The following is a 14,971-nucleotide window of genomic DNA, read 5'->3' as shown; positions in this document are numbered from 1 at the left end:
GTTTCCTTGCTAATCCCTTGGCAGGTTCATTATCTGTGCAGCCCCAGGCAATGGTTAGCCTATCATGAAAGTGAAATTTAACCCTCAGCATGAAATTAATCCTCAAAGACTTATGTCTACCCAGTCTAGAAATAATACATTCTAAGTGATTGTATAATCCCCGACTCTTTCTTTATGCATAGGTGTTAAATTGTTATCGAGATGTTATAGAGCATGCTAGGAAATTGATTTTTGTTTACTTGAGCAAATTGGACAAATCTCTAAGAACAAAGTAACTGATATCCTAGTTTAAGTTTGTAGTGGTAAACCTGACATGGTGGGATGACTGTTTTTTAAGCATTAATAGGGTTACCATTGGTTGGTGGTCATACTCATGTTTGTACTGCATTTTAGAGAGAGAGAGAGAGAGAGAGAGAGAGAATTAGAAATATATATATATCACTCGCCAAAGAGGCTGTTTCCTTCAGCTTCTTGACATTTGACAAGGAAACACTATGAGAATGCCAGTGGGTGTAAATGGTTCCTTGTAGAGCCAGGAAACCTGTAATAAGAGTTTAAGAGTAAAAGGAAGTGGGGCTGTGTCCCTTTTCCTGTTTTCACAGGACTTAATTCTTAGCCTTTCCAAGGTGTATTAGAGAGAGAGAGAAGGGAGGAGAGGTTGGGCTGAGAAGGAGTGGAAGGAGGCCAATATTTACTGGGAAATACAGGTACCAAGTGTTTTATACACATTATCTTACTCAATCCTCACTGCAAATGGTAAGGGTTGGTATCACTTTTCCCAGTAAAGAAACAGAAAGATTTAAATTTCCTGTCCAAGTTCATGCAGTGGATGACTGGCATAGTCAGAATTTGAACCCAGGTCTGTCTCTACCTACGTGTTTCCTTACCTTGCCAAACCCCTTATCAGATTTGTGTTCCAGATTTCAGTTCTCTCATGCCTGGCCTGTTTTAACATCCTTTTTTTACTGCGCTTCCTGTCAGTTGATATTGCCTGTCACTCTTCTGTGGGAGGAAATTAAATTGGTCTGGCACAATTCTCCCTTCACAGAGCCAATTTCAGAGGACACCGATGCCCTTCGCTAAATAGATACAAATCACCTATTGGGTAATTTATTCTCACTTCTGCCTATTGTTCAGGTACTTACTTCCTTTCAACCTTTCATGTACATTTTTCCCCTATACTTCTAGAACATCCTTCCTAAGCTTTCAAAAACTGTATATTTACTCTTTAGGAAAAGGTCTTATCAGCCCTTACTGATGTACACATGTCTCCTTTTAAAACCCTCTAACAAGGCCTTTTCTGTGCTGGTTTAGCTTCCCATCCAGCCATGAAAACACTCTGCTCACTGCCCCCAGAATCGTCCTTCAGGGCATCACAAGTTAGCTGCTTCAAATAAGTTTTCTCTGTTTAACCCCATCTTTTCTCCAATCCATCAACTCCATTTGTATATCCTATCTCCTTTAAGCGTTTATTTATTTTCTCTCTGTGTGTGTATAAAATTTATTTTAATAGTACTGTATATTTACTTTGAATTCCCTTCTCATTGACTCTGATTTTTTAAACTTCCCTGTATGTCATCTTTTTCAGTATCCTTATGCCTGCCTGGTATAGTTTACTGTAGAATTTATAGGTAGCTTGAAAAATTAACTTTTTTATTAATTTTATTTATTTATTAAAGGTTTTTACTTATTTATTCATGAGAGACACAGAGAGAGGCAGACACAGGGAGAAGAAGCAGGCTCCAGTCAGGGAGCCTGATGTGGGACTCGATCCTGGATCCTGGATCACGCCCTGAGCCGAAGGCAGACGCTCAACCGCTGAGATACCCAGGCATCCCAAAAATTAACTTTAATGGACTTATTTGGAAGTTTCACATTTTAGTGAAATATTAGTATTTTCCTAATTTTAAGAAAAGTGAAATCATTCAAACTCTGGTAAGCAATGAACATTTATGTTAGTTAAGTAAAAGTAGATTCTGATAAAATGTTCTCTGTTGTTTAATAGCACACACACACACACACACACACACACAAATGGCCCCATCCACTTTGTTTTCTGGTATTTATTTAGTTATTATATAGTGCCACAAGACATTCCTTTGAAGTGATGATTTTCACAGGGACACAAAGGTAGCAACATTTATAGTGTTTAAAAAATAATCTTAAAAAGACATAAAACTGCAAACAGGCAGTAAAAAATTTTTGCAAAGTAGATTCTTTTGAGTACCCAAGAATGCCTTCCTGTTGTTGTTGTTTAAAATTGTTTGTTGGGCAGCCCCGTGGCTCAGCGGTTTAGTGCCGCCTTCAGCCCAGGTCCTGATCCTGGAGACACAGGATCGAGTCCCATGTCTGGCTCCCTGCATGGAGCCTGCTTCTCCCTCTGCCTGTGTCTCTGACTCTATCTCTGTCTCCCCCCACCCCACCGTCTCTCATGAATAAAGAAATAAATCTTTAAAAATAAATAAATAAAATAAAATTGTTTGTTTTTTTAAAAATTACTTCCAAACTGACAGCTCACAGAAAAGCGTGAAAAGATGTAATGATCACACTTTAGAATCCTTAATATGGAATATTATAGAAAATTGTTTTAACTCTTGAAAATCCCCCTACAACTATAAAAGTGCAAATGAGGTTGTCCCTGCTGTTTTAGCCAGGCCTGTGTGGCTCAAAGCAATAGGATATTTATAAGAAAATTCCAGACATAGCAGTGCTGCCATGATCCATATGACCCAAACTTTCCAGTTTTTGTCTCTTGACCTGTCTGAGGAAAAACAAAAGGACATGCCATTTAAATTAGAAAATCTCAAATCATTATTATGACTCATTATAAGGAAGATATGTGTATTATTTCATAGTCATTAGGTTGATGTGGAAGAAAAAAACACTTTTTTTTTTAAAGATTTTATTTATTTATTCATGAGAGACACACAGAGAGAGACACAGAGATGCAGGCAGAGGGAGAAGCAGGCTCCATGCAGGGAGCCTGTCATGGGACTCGATCCCGGGGCTCCAGGATCAGGCCCTGGTCTGAAGACAGCGCTAAACCGCTGAGCCACCCGGGCCGCCCCAAAAAACCACTTTTTAATTTTCATTACACTCTGGTGATTTTCAAGTCACTATCTCTCCATAAACAGTTCCATCTTCTCTACAGTAATGTCCTGAGGAACTGATGATTTCTGTTTTCCAGTGAGAGATTTGATTTTTTTTTTTTTTTTAGATGATACGGACAATCCCTTATGTTTGGAAGATTCTATTTAATTGCTAGTTTTATCAAACTAGCAAAGACACAGGCATGGAAATGACTTCAGCATATCTATGTATTGATCTTTCTCAAATTTTATACTTGGAAAAGATCACACGAATTTCTTCAGCTGCAACTCTCAAATAGCTTGAAGGAAAAGAACATTGTGTATTTAAGAGGCTTTTCAATGTTCCTAATTTGGTTTGGAATTTAATCCAGTAGATTCCATTTTGGATTTCTCAGAAAACATTTTTGTCAGTCTTACAGGCACTGTGGCTTCATTCTAAGTTAATGCATCTTATAAAAGATTAAGGAACACCAAAGAGATATTTTCATCTTTAATCAGTTCAAAACTGGCATAATAAGGTTATCTTGTGATGAAACTTATTTCATTTTAAACCTGTACAGACGATTGAAGTCATGAGACTATACAATAAGTAATACCAAGCTTATAAGAGAGAAATTAATTTGAAATTCAGGATGGTTCCAGGTTAGTACAAAGATGTTTCTCCCCTTAAAAAATAACATGGCAGAGACTTGTGGGTGGCTCAGCAGTTGAGCATCTGCCTTTGGCTCAGAGTGTGATCTCAGAGCCCCAGGATCGAATCCCACATCAGACTCTCTGTGGGGAGCCTGCCTCTCCCTCTGCCTATGTCGCTGCCTCTCTCTGTGTGTCTCTCATGAATAAATAAATAAAAACTTTTAAAAAATAAATAACATGACAAAAACACTAGTCTGTGGTTATTTCTACTTTTTTCTCCTGTTTTGTTTTTATAAGCATTTCCATTTTGAAATCTAAAGACTTAGATTCTAAATGTTATAGTAGAAACATACACTGTTCATAATACATACTCCTATAAAAAGTAATAATGTGTTCTCTCAGTGATAAGGCAATCCACTAGAGGAAAAAAAATACTGGTGATGGCAATTATCTAGCTCGATAGGAGTGATAAAAGAAGGGGAACTTTAACCAGAAGATATGAAGGTGTATTATTGGATAGACATGTTTTGAGATACCTACAAACTTCCTCTTTCTCTGCAAGTTGCCATCATTCACAGGTTCAGCTGAAGGGATATGCTTGAGACTATGTTTGCACAAAAACTCCATCTGTGAACATGGCTAAGAGAGTCGGTGGTAGACATCTGATTACTTAGAGAATTTTAACTGAGATATGATTTTTAAGTGAAAGGGGAAACAAGTAGTCCTCGCGAATTAGGATAATCTGAAGAGATTTATAAAAGGATTCACAACAAAAGTATGGGCAGGATATAAAGAAATCACAAGGAAGAACTCAGGATGCTGAGGCTACCAGCAGCAGGAGGTAAAGCCATCACTACCTCTAAGCTCAAAAGGCATGCATAAAAGGAAAGGTTACCAAAACTTGAAAGACATGAAACTTGAAAGTCATGAAGAGAGGGCTCCCTGAGAGAAGCCGTGAACTTCTGTTGACAGAGACAAGCCTGAGGAAACCCTACAGGAAGGAACCAGACAAATAAATATCCCGAATTCATCTTCCTCCCTTCCTCCTGTCACCTGCCAGAGCTTCTCATTGACCAAATCCAACTGGAAGACAGAAACATTGGATTCTTTTGATGTAATCAATTTGGATCACCTCTCAGGACAACAGGATGGAAAAGGGTAAAGAGTGTGTCTGAAGGAGCAAACAAAAGATATTTGGCATACATAGTGGCAGAAAGGAGTTACTGGTGAGCACTAGGCCTGCATCGTATTACACCAGGGCTGGGTAGCTTTCTCAGAGTCAGTGCATGCTGTGGAAGGAGCAGAAAGCATGAATAACCAGAGGAACAGGTCTACAGAGAGAGGCAGAGACACAGTACAGTGTTGGTCCTTGGATCAGTTAAGCAAATCTAGTTGCAATAACAAATAAACCCCTAAATTTCAGTGTTTATCCCAATAAAGTACGTGTGAGACAGGGATCCAGCCTCCTTCCATCTTGTAGCTATGTACCCACCAAAGCTTCAGAATCCTCTGCTTCCTTCTTGCAGGTGATACAGATTTGATGTCAGGTATAACTGGTGTTGATGTAAGATGTATCTGGCAAAGTACCTTGGGTGAAGCAGGAGAAAAAATGAAGAAACCCCATTTATAAAAATCTCAGTCTGAGAGTGACACATTACATCACCTAGATTCCGTTAAAAAGAACTAGTCACATGACCTACAGCTGGCCTTACAGGGCACTGGGGATGTACTTAACTATCTGACACAATGAAACTATCACACAATGAAAAAGGGAGCAGGAGGTTTTAGTGGACTGCTTATCGCTTCCACCACCATCCCTGATGGATTCCCCTGTCCCAGTCCCAGTTCCCAGGAGACCTCATTACACTTTTCTCACACACCGCCTCTGTAATAACCACTTCCTCCCTGATGTGAGTGACTTTGAGACATGTCAGTACTAGCAACCAAAGCCCTTGGTACAGCCATGTTCATTTAGGATTGGTACTGCAATATAATAAAAAAAGTCATCTGTGCCTTTAAACTTCTAGAATGTTTAAACTTGAGATTTTTAAGAAAACTTTCCTTATTTGTATCTAAAAGTGTGATGTTTCCACTGTATATTTGTTTACCTGTTGTAAATTTTTTTCTTCAGTCTTACAGAATTTCAGAAATTATATAGCGTTTTTTAAAATTTTTATTTATTTATGATAGTCACAGAGAGAGAGAGAGAGAGAGAGAGAGAGAGAGGCAGAGACACAGGCAGAGGGAGAAGCAGGCTCCATGCACCGGGAGCCCGATGTGGGATTCGATCCCGGGTCTCCAGGATCGCGCCCTGGGCCAAAGGCAGGCGCCAAACCGCTGCGCCACCCAGGGATCCCATAGCTTTTTAATTCTCTTGATGAAACTGAATCCAACACATAATATTACTAAAAATATACACACAAACCAATTTTCATTGCAGAAAGTTCTCTTGGCATTGCATTTAAAGTTGTGAATGTACTGACTTCACCATTGAAAATACTCATTTCTCCCCTTCCTTTATTCCAAAAGTTGTCTACATTCAAGGGAATGAAAAAAAAAACAGGGAATACCTGCCAACTATTCTATAAATTGTATCTAGAGTTTTTTTAATGGACATTTCAAAGTATGGAATTGCAGCTGTCTTGTGATTTCTGCCAGAATTTGACCTAACACACATGAGTGAGAGTGGGCTTAGCAGTTCCAAAAGTATTTGTACTGGGAAGTAGAATCCTTTGCAGTGGTTCTTTCTCTTTCTTTCTGTCTTCCTTTCTCAATCTCTCTCTCTCTCTCTCTCTCTTTCTCTTCTCTCTCCCAAAAGGAGTAGTGCAATATCATCAGTGCCAACAGAAAACCACAGTGATTTGGTCAGAATTCTGAAAAATATAGGTTTTTCAAAAGAATATTTTCCACAAATTTTCAAACTAAACATGCATTTATGAGAATCTAAATTACAGAAACCATATAGTTCATAATGCAAAAGTGGAAAACATACCAAGAAAAAGGAAAGGCATTTTATTAGAACAAACAGGAACAGAACCCACAAAACAAATAGGGGAACAGAATGAAGAAGAAATCAAATGGCTGGCATCAGCTGTGCTATATGTCATCCTCATTATCCTTATGGTAAGTTATAAATTAGTTCTTTTTCAGTTTCTAGGAGTAACAGAACTCTTTATGAAGCCCATGGAGAAGAAGGACCCCAAAGGAACAGGAGCACATGGCAGCAAGACTGTCTTCCCATGAGCAGGAGAGACTGTACCTGCCTAAGGTACTCTACAGAGCCTAGGGAAGAGGACACTAGCAGGAAATGGAAACTATCTGCCCTTCTCTCCTCTCAGGACAGCCCATTCTCAGGGAAAGTTCAAACTCAGCCAGAGGCCACTTATCTCAGAACCTCAACTCTGGCACAGAACTGAGAAACAAAACACATGCAGAAAATGGTCTCTGAACAGCCAAAAGAGATGTTACAAAAGCCAGGCACTGATGCTCATGGACCTGACTCATAATATGGACCCTGCAGCCCTCACTAAGAGCCATGACCAAGCTGAGTTATCTCATCCTTCATTCACTGCTGGTTTTAAGTGGTGAGTTAAAGGTCACGGGAGGAATGCAGGAGGGAAAAGGGGGAGGAGGAGATGGAAGTAGGGGAGAGTGGCCTAGGGGCAGACACGATGATGTGCAAGAAAAGATAGCTCATTGCTTAGCCATAAGGGATAGAACAAAACCATACAGAGAAAACCAGAAAAGCACTGTGAGGCCATTAGTGTAGGGACTGGCCTGCAAGCCTTGGGAGGCCTGAGCAGATCCCAGATCTGTAACAGCACAGAGGGAGAATTCTCCTTCAGAAGGCCTTCACTGCCCCCCAAGGACTAGGAATATGCTATGTTAGATTTCCTGTGTACTCTTCAAGGCGGCAAGCAAGAATAATACAAATCTGGGAAGACTTGCTTGTTATTCATGTTTTAATGCCACAGGTTTTTCTCCTATTAGAATGCAAACTTCTTTAAAAAAAAAAAAAGATTTATTTATTTATTTATTTGAGAGAGAGAGTGTGTGTGTGTGCGCACGCATACAGAGAAAGAGGGAGAGAGAAAGAATCCTAAGTAGACTCCTCGCTGAGTTAGAGCCCAGTGCGGGACCCAATCTCACAACCCTGAGATCACGACCTGAGCCGAAATCAAGAGTCAGATGCTCAACAGACTGAGCCACCCAGGTGCCCGTAGCATGTATATTTCTATATCAGGATCAATGTCTGAGTTAAGCAGTCTTAACATGTAAGTGCCCCATACAGGGTAGGCGCTCCTCAAATGTCAGTTGTAAATTTCTTTGTAAATTTCACTGTTCCAGAACACTTTTTTGCTCTTCTATACTTCATGATAAGGTATTGCTTGCAGAAGGAGGAGCTAAAACTCCATGTTTAAATTTAGTCTTCAGCTATGTCTCCCCCAGGTGAACTTTCTGCACCTCCTACCTTCCAAATAGCGGTCGCTTTACTACGTGTAGTGCAGTTTTTGTTCTCTCAGAGCTCTGATCGACTTCTTGGGTGTTTAGAATAATTTGATAACATCCAGCTATGTTCGAGGGATGAGACAAGCTCAGGGTCCTCCAGGAGTATTCTGCACTAAATTCTTTTCCCCCACCACTTTGCCTTTCCTGGCTCCCTGCTACCATACCCCCACACCCACCACCCAAAAACCTTCCTTCAGCACTACTGTCTTCTTGAGCTAATCTTTTTTTTTTTTAAGATTTTATGTATTTATTCATGAAAGACACAGAGAAAGGGAGAGAGAGGCAGAGACACAGGCAGAGGGAGAAGTAGGCTCCATGCAGGAGCCTGACGTGGGACTCAATCCCGGGTCTCCAGGATCACGCCCTGGGCTGAAGGCGATGCTAAACCACTGAGCCACCCAGGCTGCCCTTGAGCTAATGTTTCTTTTCTTTTCTTTTTTTTTTTTTTTTTTTTGAGCTAATGTTTCAGTCAAACTCCCAACCACACTGGTTTTTAGGGAACAGCTTTGGGAGATGGTGAAAGAGCTATGAAATATCCTTAAGTTGAACAAGGCTTTTTTTTTTTTAATTATGGTAAAATATACATAAAACTTATATTTTTAACCATTAAAAAAAATCTGTCACACTTGGAACTCATGATAATTAATTGAGTGCAAACGAGCAGAGTTTATCAGACACAACCAGAACTCACCCTAGTAGAAGTTTGAAGGAGAAGATTTAATTCTTATGAGTTTGCTGTGGGTGTCTCACTTGGGTCTCATTTTAAAGATTTTATTTATTTATTTACTTACCTACTTATTTATTTATTCATGAGAGACATACAGAGAGAGTCAGAGACATAGGCAACAGGAGAAGCAGGCTCCCTGCAGGGGGCCTGATACTGGACTCAGTCCCAGGACCCCGGGATCATGACCTGAGCCAAAGGCAGACACTCAACCACTGAGCCACCCAGGTGCCCCTTGGATCTCATTTTAAATAAATCTTTTATGTTTAGACTTTAAGATTTTAGGGAACCTACATTAACCAAGATATCCAATTAATCTGGATCTTAATTTGTAGAGAGCTAGTTGTTTTTTTGGGGGGGGGGGGGTTTGTTTTGTTTTTTTGGGGTTTTTTTTGCTTTTGTTTTTGTTTTAGGATCATTGTTTTAAAATGGAAAGTTACATTTATGTAAAAGTTGCTGGTTGGAATAAGATTGTCATTTTATGAAATTAAATGACTGGAACTGTCTGGAAGTGCTTTGTTACCTGCCAAACTACCCACCTATAATTTGGCCAAAAATATTAGTTGTCTTTTAGTAAATATTTGGTGAATTGGTGAAGCATAGTTTCCTGTACAAGTTCTGTGGCCAAGTTTAGGCCTGCTCCTGAGTGGGAATAATCCACGCATCTCTTCTGTTGCCAGTGTTCTACATGATTTTTCAGTATTTTTAGCATATTACTTGATGATAATGAAACCATACCCTTCCACAGGGGCTCTCTTGAGCATAGGTTCATGTCATAATGGAATCTTCATTATTACAGCCATATAGTTGAGAAAAAGGTAGAGTTAGAGAGAGGATGAGGGTTAGGGAGAGAGAAAGAGAAGTTACAATCAGTTGATATTGGTCTTGACAGTGTTCCCCACGCAGACAGTAGGCTTGGGAATAAACCCCATAGAATAGATGCTAAATAAATATAGAAAGGTTGTTTGGGTTTTGGTTTTTTGTTTTGTTTTGTTTGGGTTTTTTTTTTTGTTTTGGTCTACAATGTATCATTCCCAGTTGTCTACAATGAGAGGGCAGAAAGGAGTCACACGATGTCTTGTTCTTCAAATAGGATTGCATCCAAATTCTTCCACAAAGATATCCCTCCCACCTCCCCCATGAGAGATCCCTCTCCACCCACAGTCTATACTCTAGACAATGAGGGATCAAATAAAATTAACACAATCAATTCATCTCTGAAACCTGGCTTTCCCCAGAACAGTGAATTCAAGCTGATTTTTTTTTTTTTTTAGAGTTCCAGAGATAAACTTCAAAGTCAATTGGGTAGCGTGCAAGTAACATTATTCCCTCTTTAACAGATGAAAAAAGCTTGGTTTTAGAGAAAGAATTTTATTGGACATTCTCTGACTTAGAGGCAGAAATATATAATACAGGTGAGAGACTTCAGGGAAACCTATCCCCTCTAGTCTGATGCCTTTCTAGCTCCGAGCTGATACTTTTTCTTTTTACCTTTGTCAAGGATTTTTATCCTACAAATATAAGGAACTGTGAAATTGAGGAGACCCCTGAGATGAGATCACCTCTGTAAAAATGCTCTCAAAGTTGAAAGTGATTTACAAGTAAGCGTTATGATCACCACTTTTTTGGTCATTTTTGGGTCCTGTCCACCTATAAAATGCTTTTGAAAACTCTGTCCTCATTTGGAATCAATAATAACTGATCCAAATCTTGGTAACATATGAGGTCAATCTTGGTATAAAAATAAAAACTTCCCTTGAAATTTTCCTCAACTCTGATAAGCATAAGCATGTTTTCTTCCTTACTAGCCAAGTTTATTACCTCCATTCCCCCAGATTTATTTCTAGCATAAGCATTTATGCTTATGAATGCAAAGAAACCACCCACTCTCTTAATCTTTCTTTCTTTGACATTATTGAAAAACATCCTTTCTTATCAGTGCTAAATAAACCATAAAATAGGCACATTTGATCAGTTAAAATAAAATGGAATGGTATATTAGGTCTCTAGAGACTCTGTATTCTCTGAAATTCTCCCTCACTGGGACCCTGGCTTATGGTCTCTAGTACATAATTAGTTTATGTGAAGTGGCTCAGTTCCCAGGGCCAGTGAGAGGGTTTTGGTAGATTTGACTGCTTTCTATTTCCCTGTTCTGGAAATCTTTGATGGAGGCTAGAAACCAAGAACTTCAGTCTCATCCTGAGCAATGAGCTGAAGTTCAACAGGTGAGAATGACGTCGTGTGGTTCTCTGACACCAGGCAGCAGATGCCATTGATGAACATGAGAAAAACCTGTTGACCCAAGGAGGTAGGCGGGGAGGATCAGAGAGCAAAAGAACATAGCTAACTTTTTTTGGTGAGGGAGGGTCAAATTTTTTAAGACTATAATTATTTTGGGAATATGGGAAAACGATGATACTTGTCATGACTGTAATAATTTCAGTATTTGATTGCTAAAGCTGATGTCACCCTCTCTACTCTAATTACCTTGCTAATGGGTTATTTTCCAACCTGTGATCCATCCTTCCCTCACTTCCCAGGTATAATTTGATTTCATGCTTATTAACCACTGTAATGGCCATCCTATATCAGTGCACTTGGGAAAATGTAGGTAGGTGCATCAGGTTATTTGTTGACATTAAATACAGAGTTTAAATATATGCATAAATACACACATATGTATATTCAAAAAGTGGCAGCCCTATATCATGATATTATCAGCATAGTTTTATAATGTGACATGTATTTTACAAAGCAAATTACAGAAAGTCATGCTAGTCAGGCTTTTGTTTAATTGAGACCAGTTTATGCTTGGAGCACTTTAATTATACAGCTATGTCAATTAGCCTGTTTTATTGCTTGCGGTTTAACATTATTATATTTAGGTTGTAATTTCTAATGATCATTTGTCTCTGACTTGTTAACTAGCATATTGTCATTAAAATAAATTTTAGAACTATATTATCAGTGTTCTGAGTTATTATCCTATAAGTAATATAAACAACTCGAAGAACGTGTGCCAGATGGTAGAATCAACTGTCTTATCGTGATTCATTTTACAAAGTCAAATTTTGCACAGATTCCATATACTAGGAATACCATATGTCTTATAATTGTGTAAGATGTATAAAACTAGATCTATTTGATCACACTAATCAGGGATGCATAGGTAAATGTTTATTGTAACAAAACTTGCATTTGACAAAATGATGAACCATTTATAGGATACTTAAGTGTATAAAGTGTGAATTGTAAAATGTACAGTCACAGAATATCAGACTTTAAATCTCCCTGGCTTGTGAAAGGAGACTGCAATTAGATGTGTCTAGGATCACAGGAAATTACTTAAAGTATAATCAGGCTATCTGGGTTGATCTGATATTTTTGAGAGATAGTATTTTTGAGGCTCTGTTCAAAAGCGTGTTCAAAATTACATGGCACAGAAGATTTCCCTTGCTTTTGTGGCCTTGCCAAGATGTGTTACCTTATCTGTAGTAATTATCTAAGCTGACTGAGCACTCCAGGTTACATATTTCTTCAAATTATAAACTGTTTTAAAATAACATAGAGAAATTTATTGGTCTTCTTTACAATACCATAAACATTAAGCCAAAGCATAGCCCAGCCCACCTACATCTAGTAAAGACATTGAGACTTTAAACAGGCAAAGGACATCTTAATTTTTACCAGGCATAGGCCTTTGTTTCTTTTATAAAGAGACTCTCTCAGAGCAATGACTGAGCAACATTCAGGAAAAATATGTTTCTTTTCCCTGAATTTTTAGAATAATTTGGTAAGCAGCCAAATATGTAAGGGTACAGCTTTTGAACTTCGGTCGGTGGTCACTGCTCAGACAGAGCCAAACTCATGACCCTTGTGGATTTGTTAGCATTATTTTAGGGTGCTAATTGATGCCAGGCCTGAGTCGTGAACCCAGCATGCAAAAGCAATGCTTAAATTGCAGATGAACCTAGTTCCCAGAATCTTGAACACTTGTGTTGTCTTTTAAAATATATATATTTTATTTATTTGTTTGTGAGAGAGGGAGAGCACAAGCAGGGGAGGAGAGGTGAGGTGAGGCAGAGGGAGAAGCAGACTCCCTGCTGAGCAGGGAGCCTGACATAGGACTTGATCCCAGGACCCTGGGAGCATGACCTGAGCTGAAGGCAGACACTTAACTGACTGCACCACCCAGGTGCCTCTGTATTCCACCTTGTTTTATAATTAATTACTAATATCTCTCTGCCCTCCACCTGTTTGTTCTGTTCTAAAGGACAAGATCTGTGGTTTACTCATCCATCTCTTCGTCCTCAGAATTCTTAACTTTGACTCTTGTGCAGAGGGGGATCTCAAGAAACAGGGAGGCAGAAATCTATAAATCACACCCTTCCAACGTGACTAAAGGACTCTCCACTGCTCATCATTGCCAAGACAGTGTTATGTGGATTATTGTTATATTTAACCTAAAGTAAAACAGAATACCCATAACTCACATTCTTTTGAGAAATGTTCAAAGAAAACCTTTCTCCCCAGCACTTGCTAAAGGAAACTGATGGAATCATCTCCCCACCATCTTATGTAGTCTCTCTGCAGGGGTGATCAATGCAGAGACCCCATTCCCCTTCAGTTTAGTCATTAGCCTTTCATGGAAAGTGGGCATTTCTTCCTTTGGGGCAGCCTCAGTGGAAAGTGATTTTTCAGAGTACAGGAAATAAATATACAGGGTGGGAATTCTTCTAAAGATCTGCTGCTTCCTAGGGCTTTTTCCCAAAGTTTGTAAGGTAGGTGTGTCCACCTAAATTTCAAAGCCTCAGACATGCCTTTGCTTGTTCAGTGTGACTTTGGCCATGCTCAACCAACCAGTAAGAAAGCAAACATACTCCAGAGGAGAAACATCTTATTTTGGTAAGATAGGCTAATTACGGTGAATTAAAATCTTTACTTAATCTTCCTACAGTTATCCTTTTAATGTGTTCTGTAATTGCAAACCTTTAGTCTGTTAATCTCTGATTCATTAGTGGGTTTCTTAAGTGTTTATTAAAGAGCATGTGTAACATTCTGGTAATTACTAATAATCTTTGTTCGTAGTACATCAGTGAAGATCTTGGCAGGGAGTTTCATTAGATTCATCACTATTTATTGTCAGCATACAATTTTTATTAGCTGTCTCCCACCTCTATAAAATATGGAATTTGGGGCTTTGCAAAACAAAATGAAATGCTGCTTCTTCTTATGGCTAACAAACTCAAATATAAATCTATGTGTCACTGTCCCTTCAAAATCAAAGTGTCCTCTAATGTCTGCCCTCCCATTTTTCTGTTGAGGAGAAAGGCCAAGAAGGAGTAAGCTACTAACCTTACTAGATTTCACTGCTTATTGGTGGCTGCACTTAAATTCTAACTGGTGGCTCCTGGTCTGTGTCTCAGTTCCCCAAAGTTCCTCACCTCTGACACAAAGGTGTAATTTTTATGTAGCCTTCAGCATGCTGGTAGCATACAATCCCACTCAGGAAAAACACACCGCTTAAGACTATTTTTGGTGGCATAGGTACCCTGCGCCTCCACCCGAAACAAAACAAGCCTTTCTGCCTCCCCTTTGACAGCAGAAATTCCTTTTACAGGGGACAAGATCTGAGAGACAGCATCTCAATTGAAAAGCTACATTAAGGATAAATGGTGTGAGTGCTTTTCTGAGAGTGTTGCTGCAGATAGGAAGGTAAGAGAGAGCATAAGAATACTATTGAACTGGAAAATGACCTGGAAATGATACTAGAGCTAAACCTCACCCAGCTCATTGCTCTGCTTGGGGTTAATGGCAGTACCAAAGGGATGGCTTGGATGGCTTTCACTGCCTCCTGTATCTCTTTCAGTTCCCTACCCTAAAGCACCACAAGCAATCATATGCTCAAACTAAAAAGCAGAGTGTGTGCTATGCAAATATAGCTTCAGGACAAGTGTCATCACCTACCCCAATCGGACTCTTTGCAACCCAACTGCCACCTTCATATAGATATACT

At 39.2% G+C, this 14,971-nt stretch overlaps 1 protein-coding gene across 6 annotated transcripts in view; it reads left to right on the top strand.

Annotated features, from left to right (window-relative positions):
* The window catches only part of SLC25A21 (solute carrier family 25 member 21), a 470,243-nt gene that overhangs the window by 324,519 nt on the left and 130,753 nt on the right, over window positions 1–14,971 (top strand). The window contains exon 3 of one of the 6 annotated variants that reach the window (XM_038544549.1): window positions 6,873–6,990. The exons of the other annotated variants lie outside the window; for them this stretch is intronic. Within the exon in view, the coding sequence (XP_038400477.1) occupies window positions 6,962–6,990 (29 nt within the window). The 5' untranslated portion in view covers window positions 6,873–6,961. The remainder of the gene's footprint in view (window positions 1–6,872; window positions 6,991–14,971) is intronic. 6 annotated transcript variants of the gene reach the window in all.

This window comes from Canis lupus, chromosome 8 (assembly GCF_011100685.1).
Source record: "Canis lupus familiaris isolate Mischka breed German Shepherd chromosome 8, alternate assembly UU_Cfam_GSD_1.0, whole genome shotgun sequence".
Taxonomy (NCBI): Eukaryota; Metazoa; Chordata; class Mammalia; order Carnivora; family Canidae; genus Canis; species Canis lupus.
This window is presented reverse-complemented; position numbering and strand designations above follow the sequence as displayed.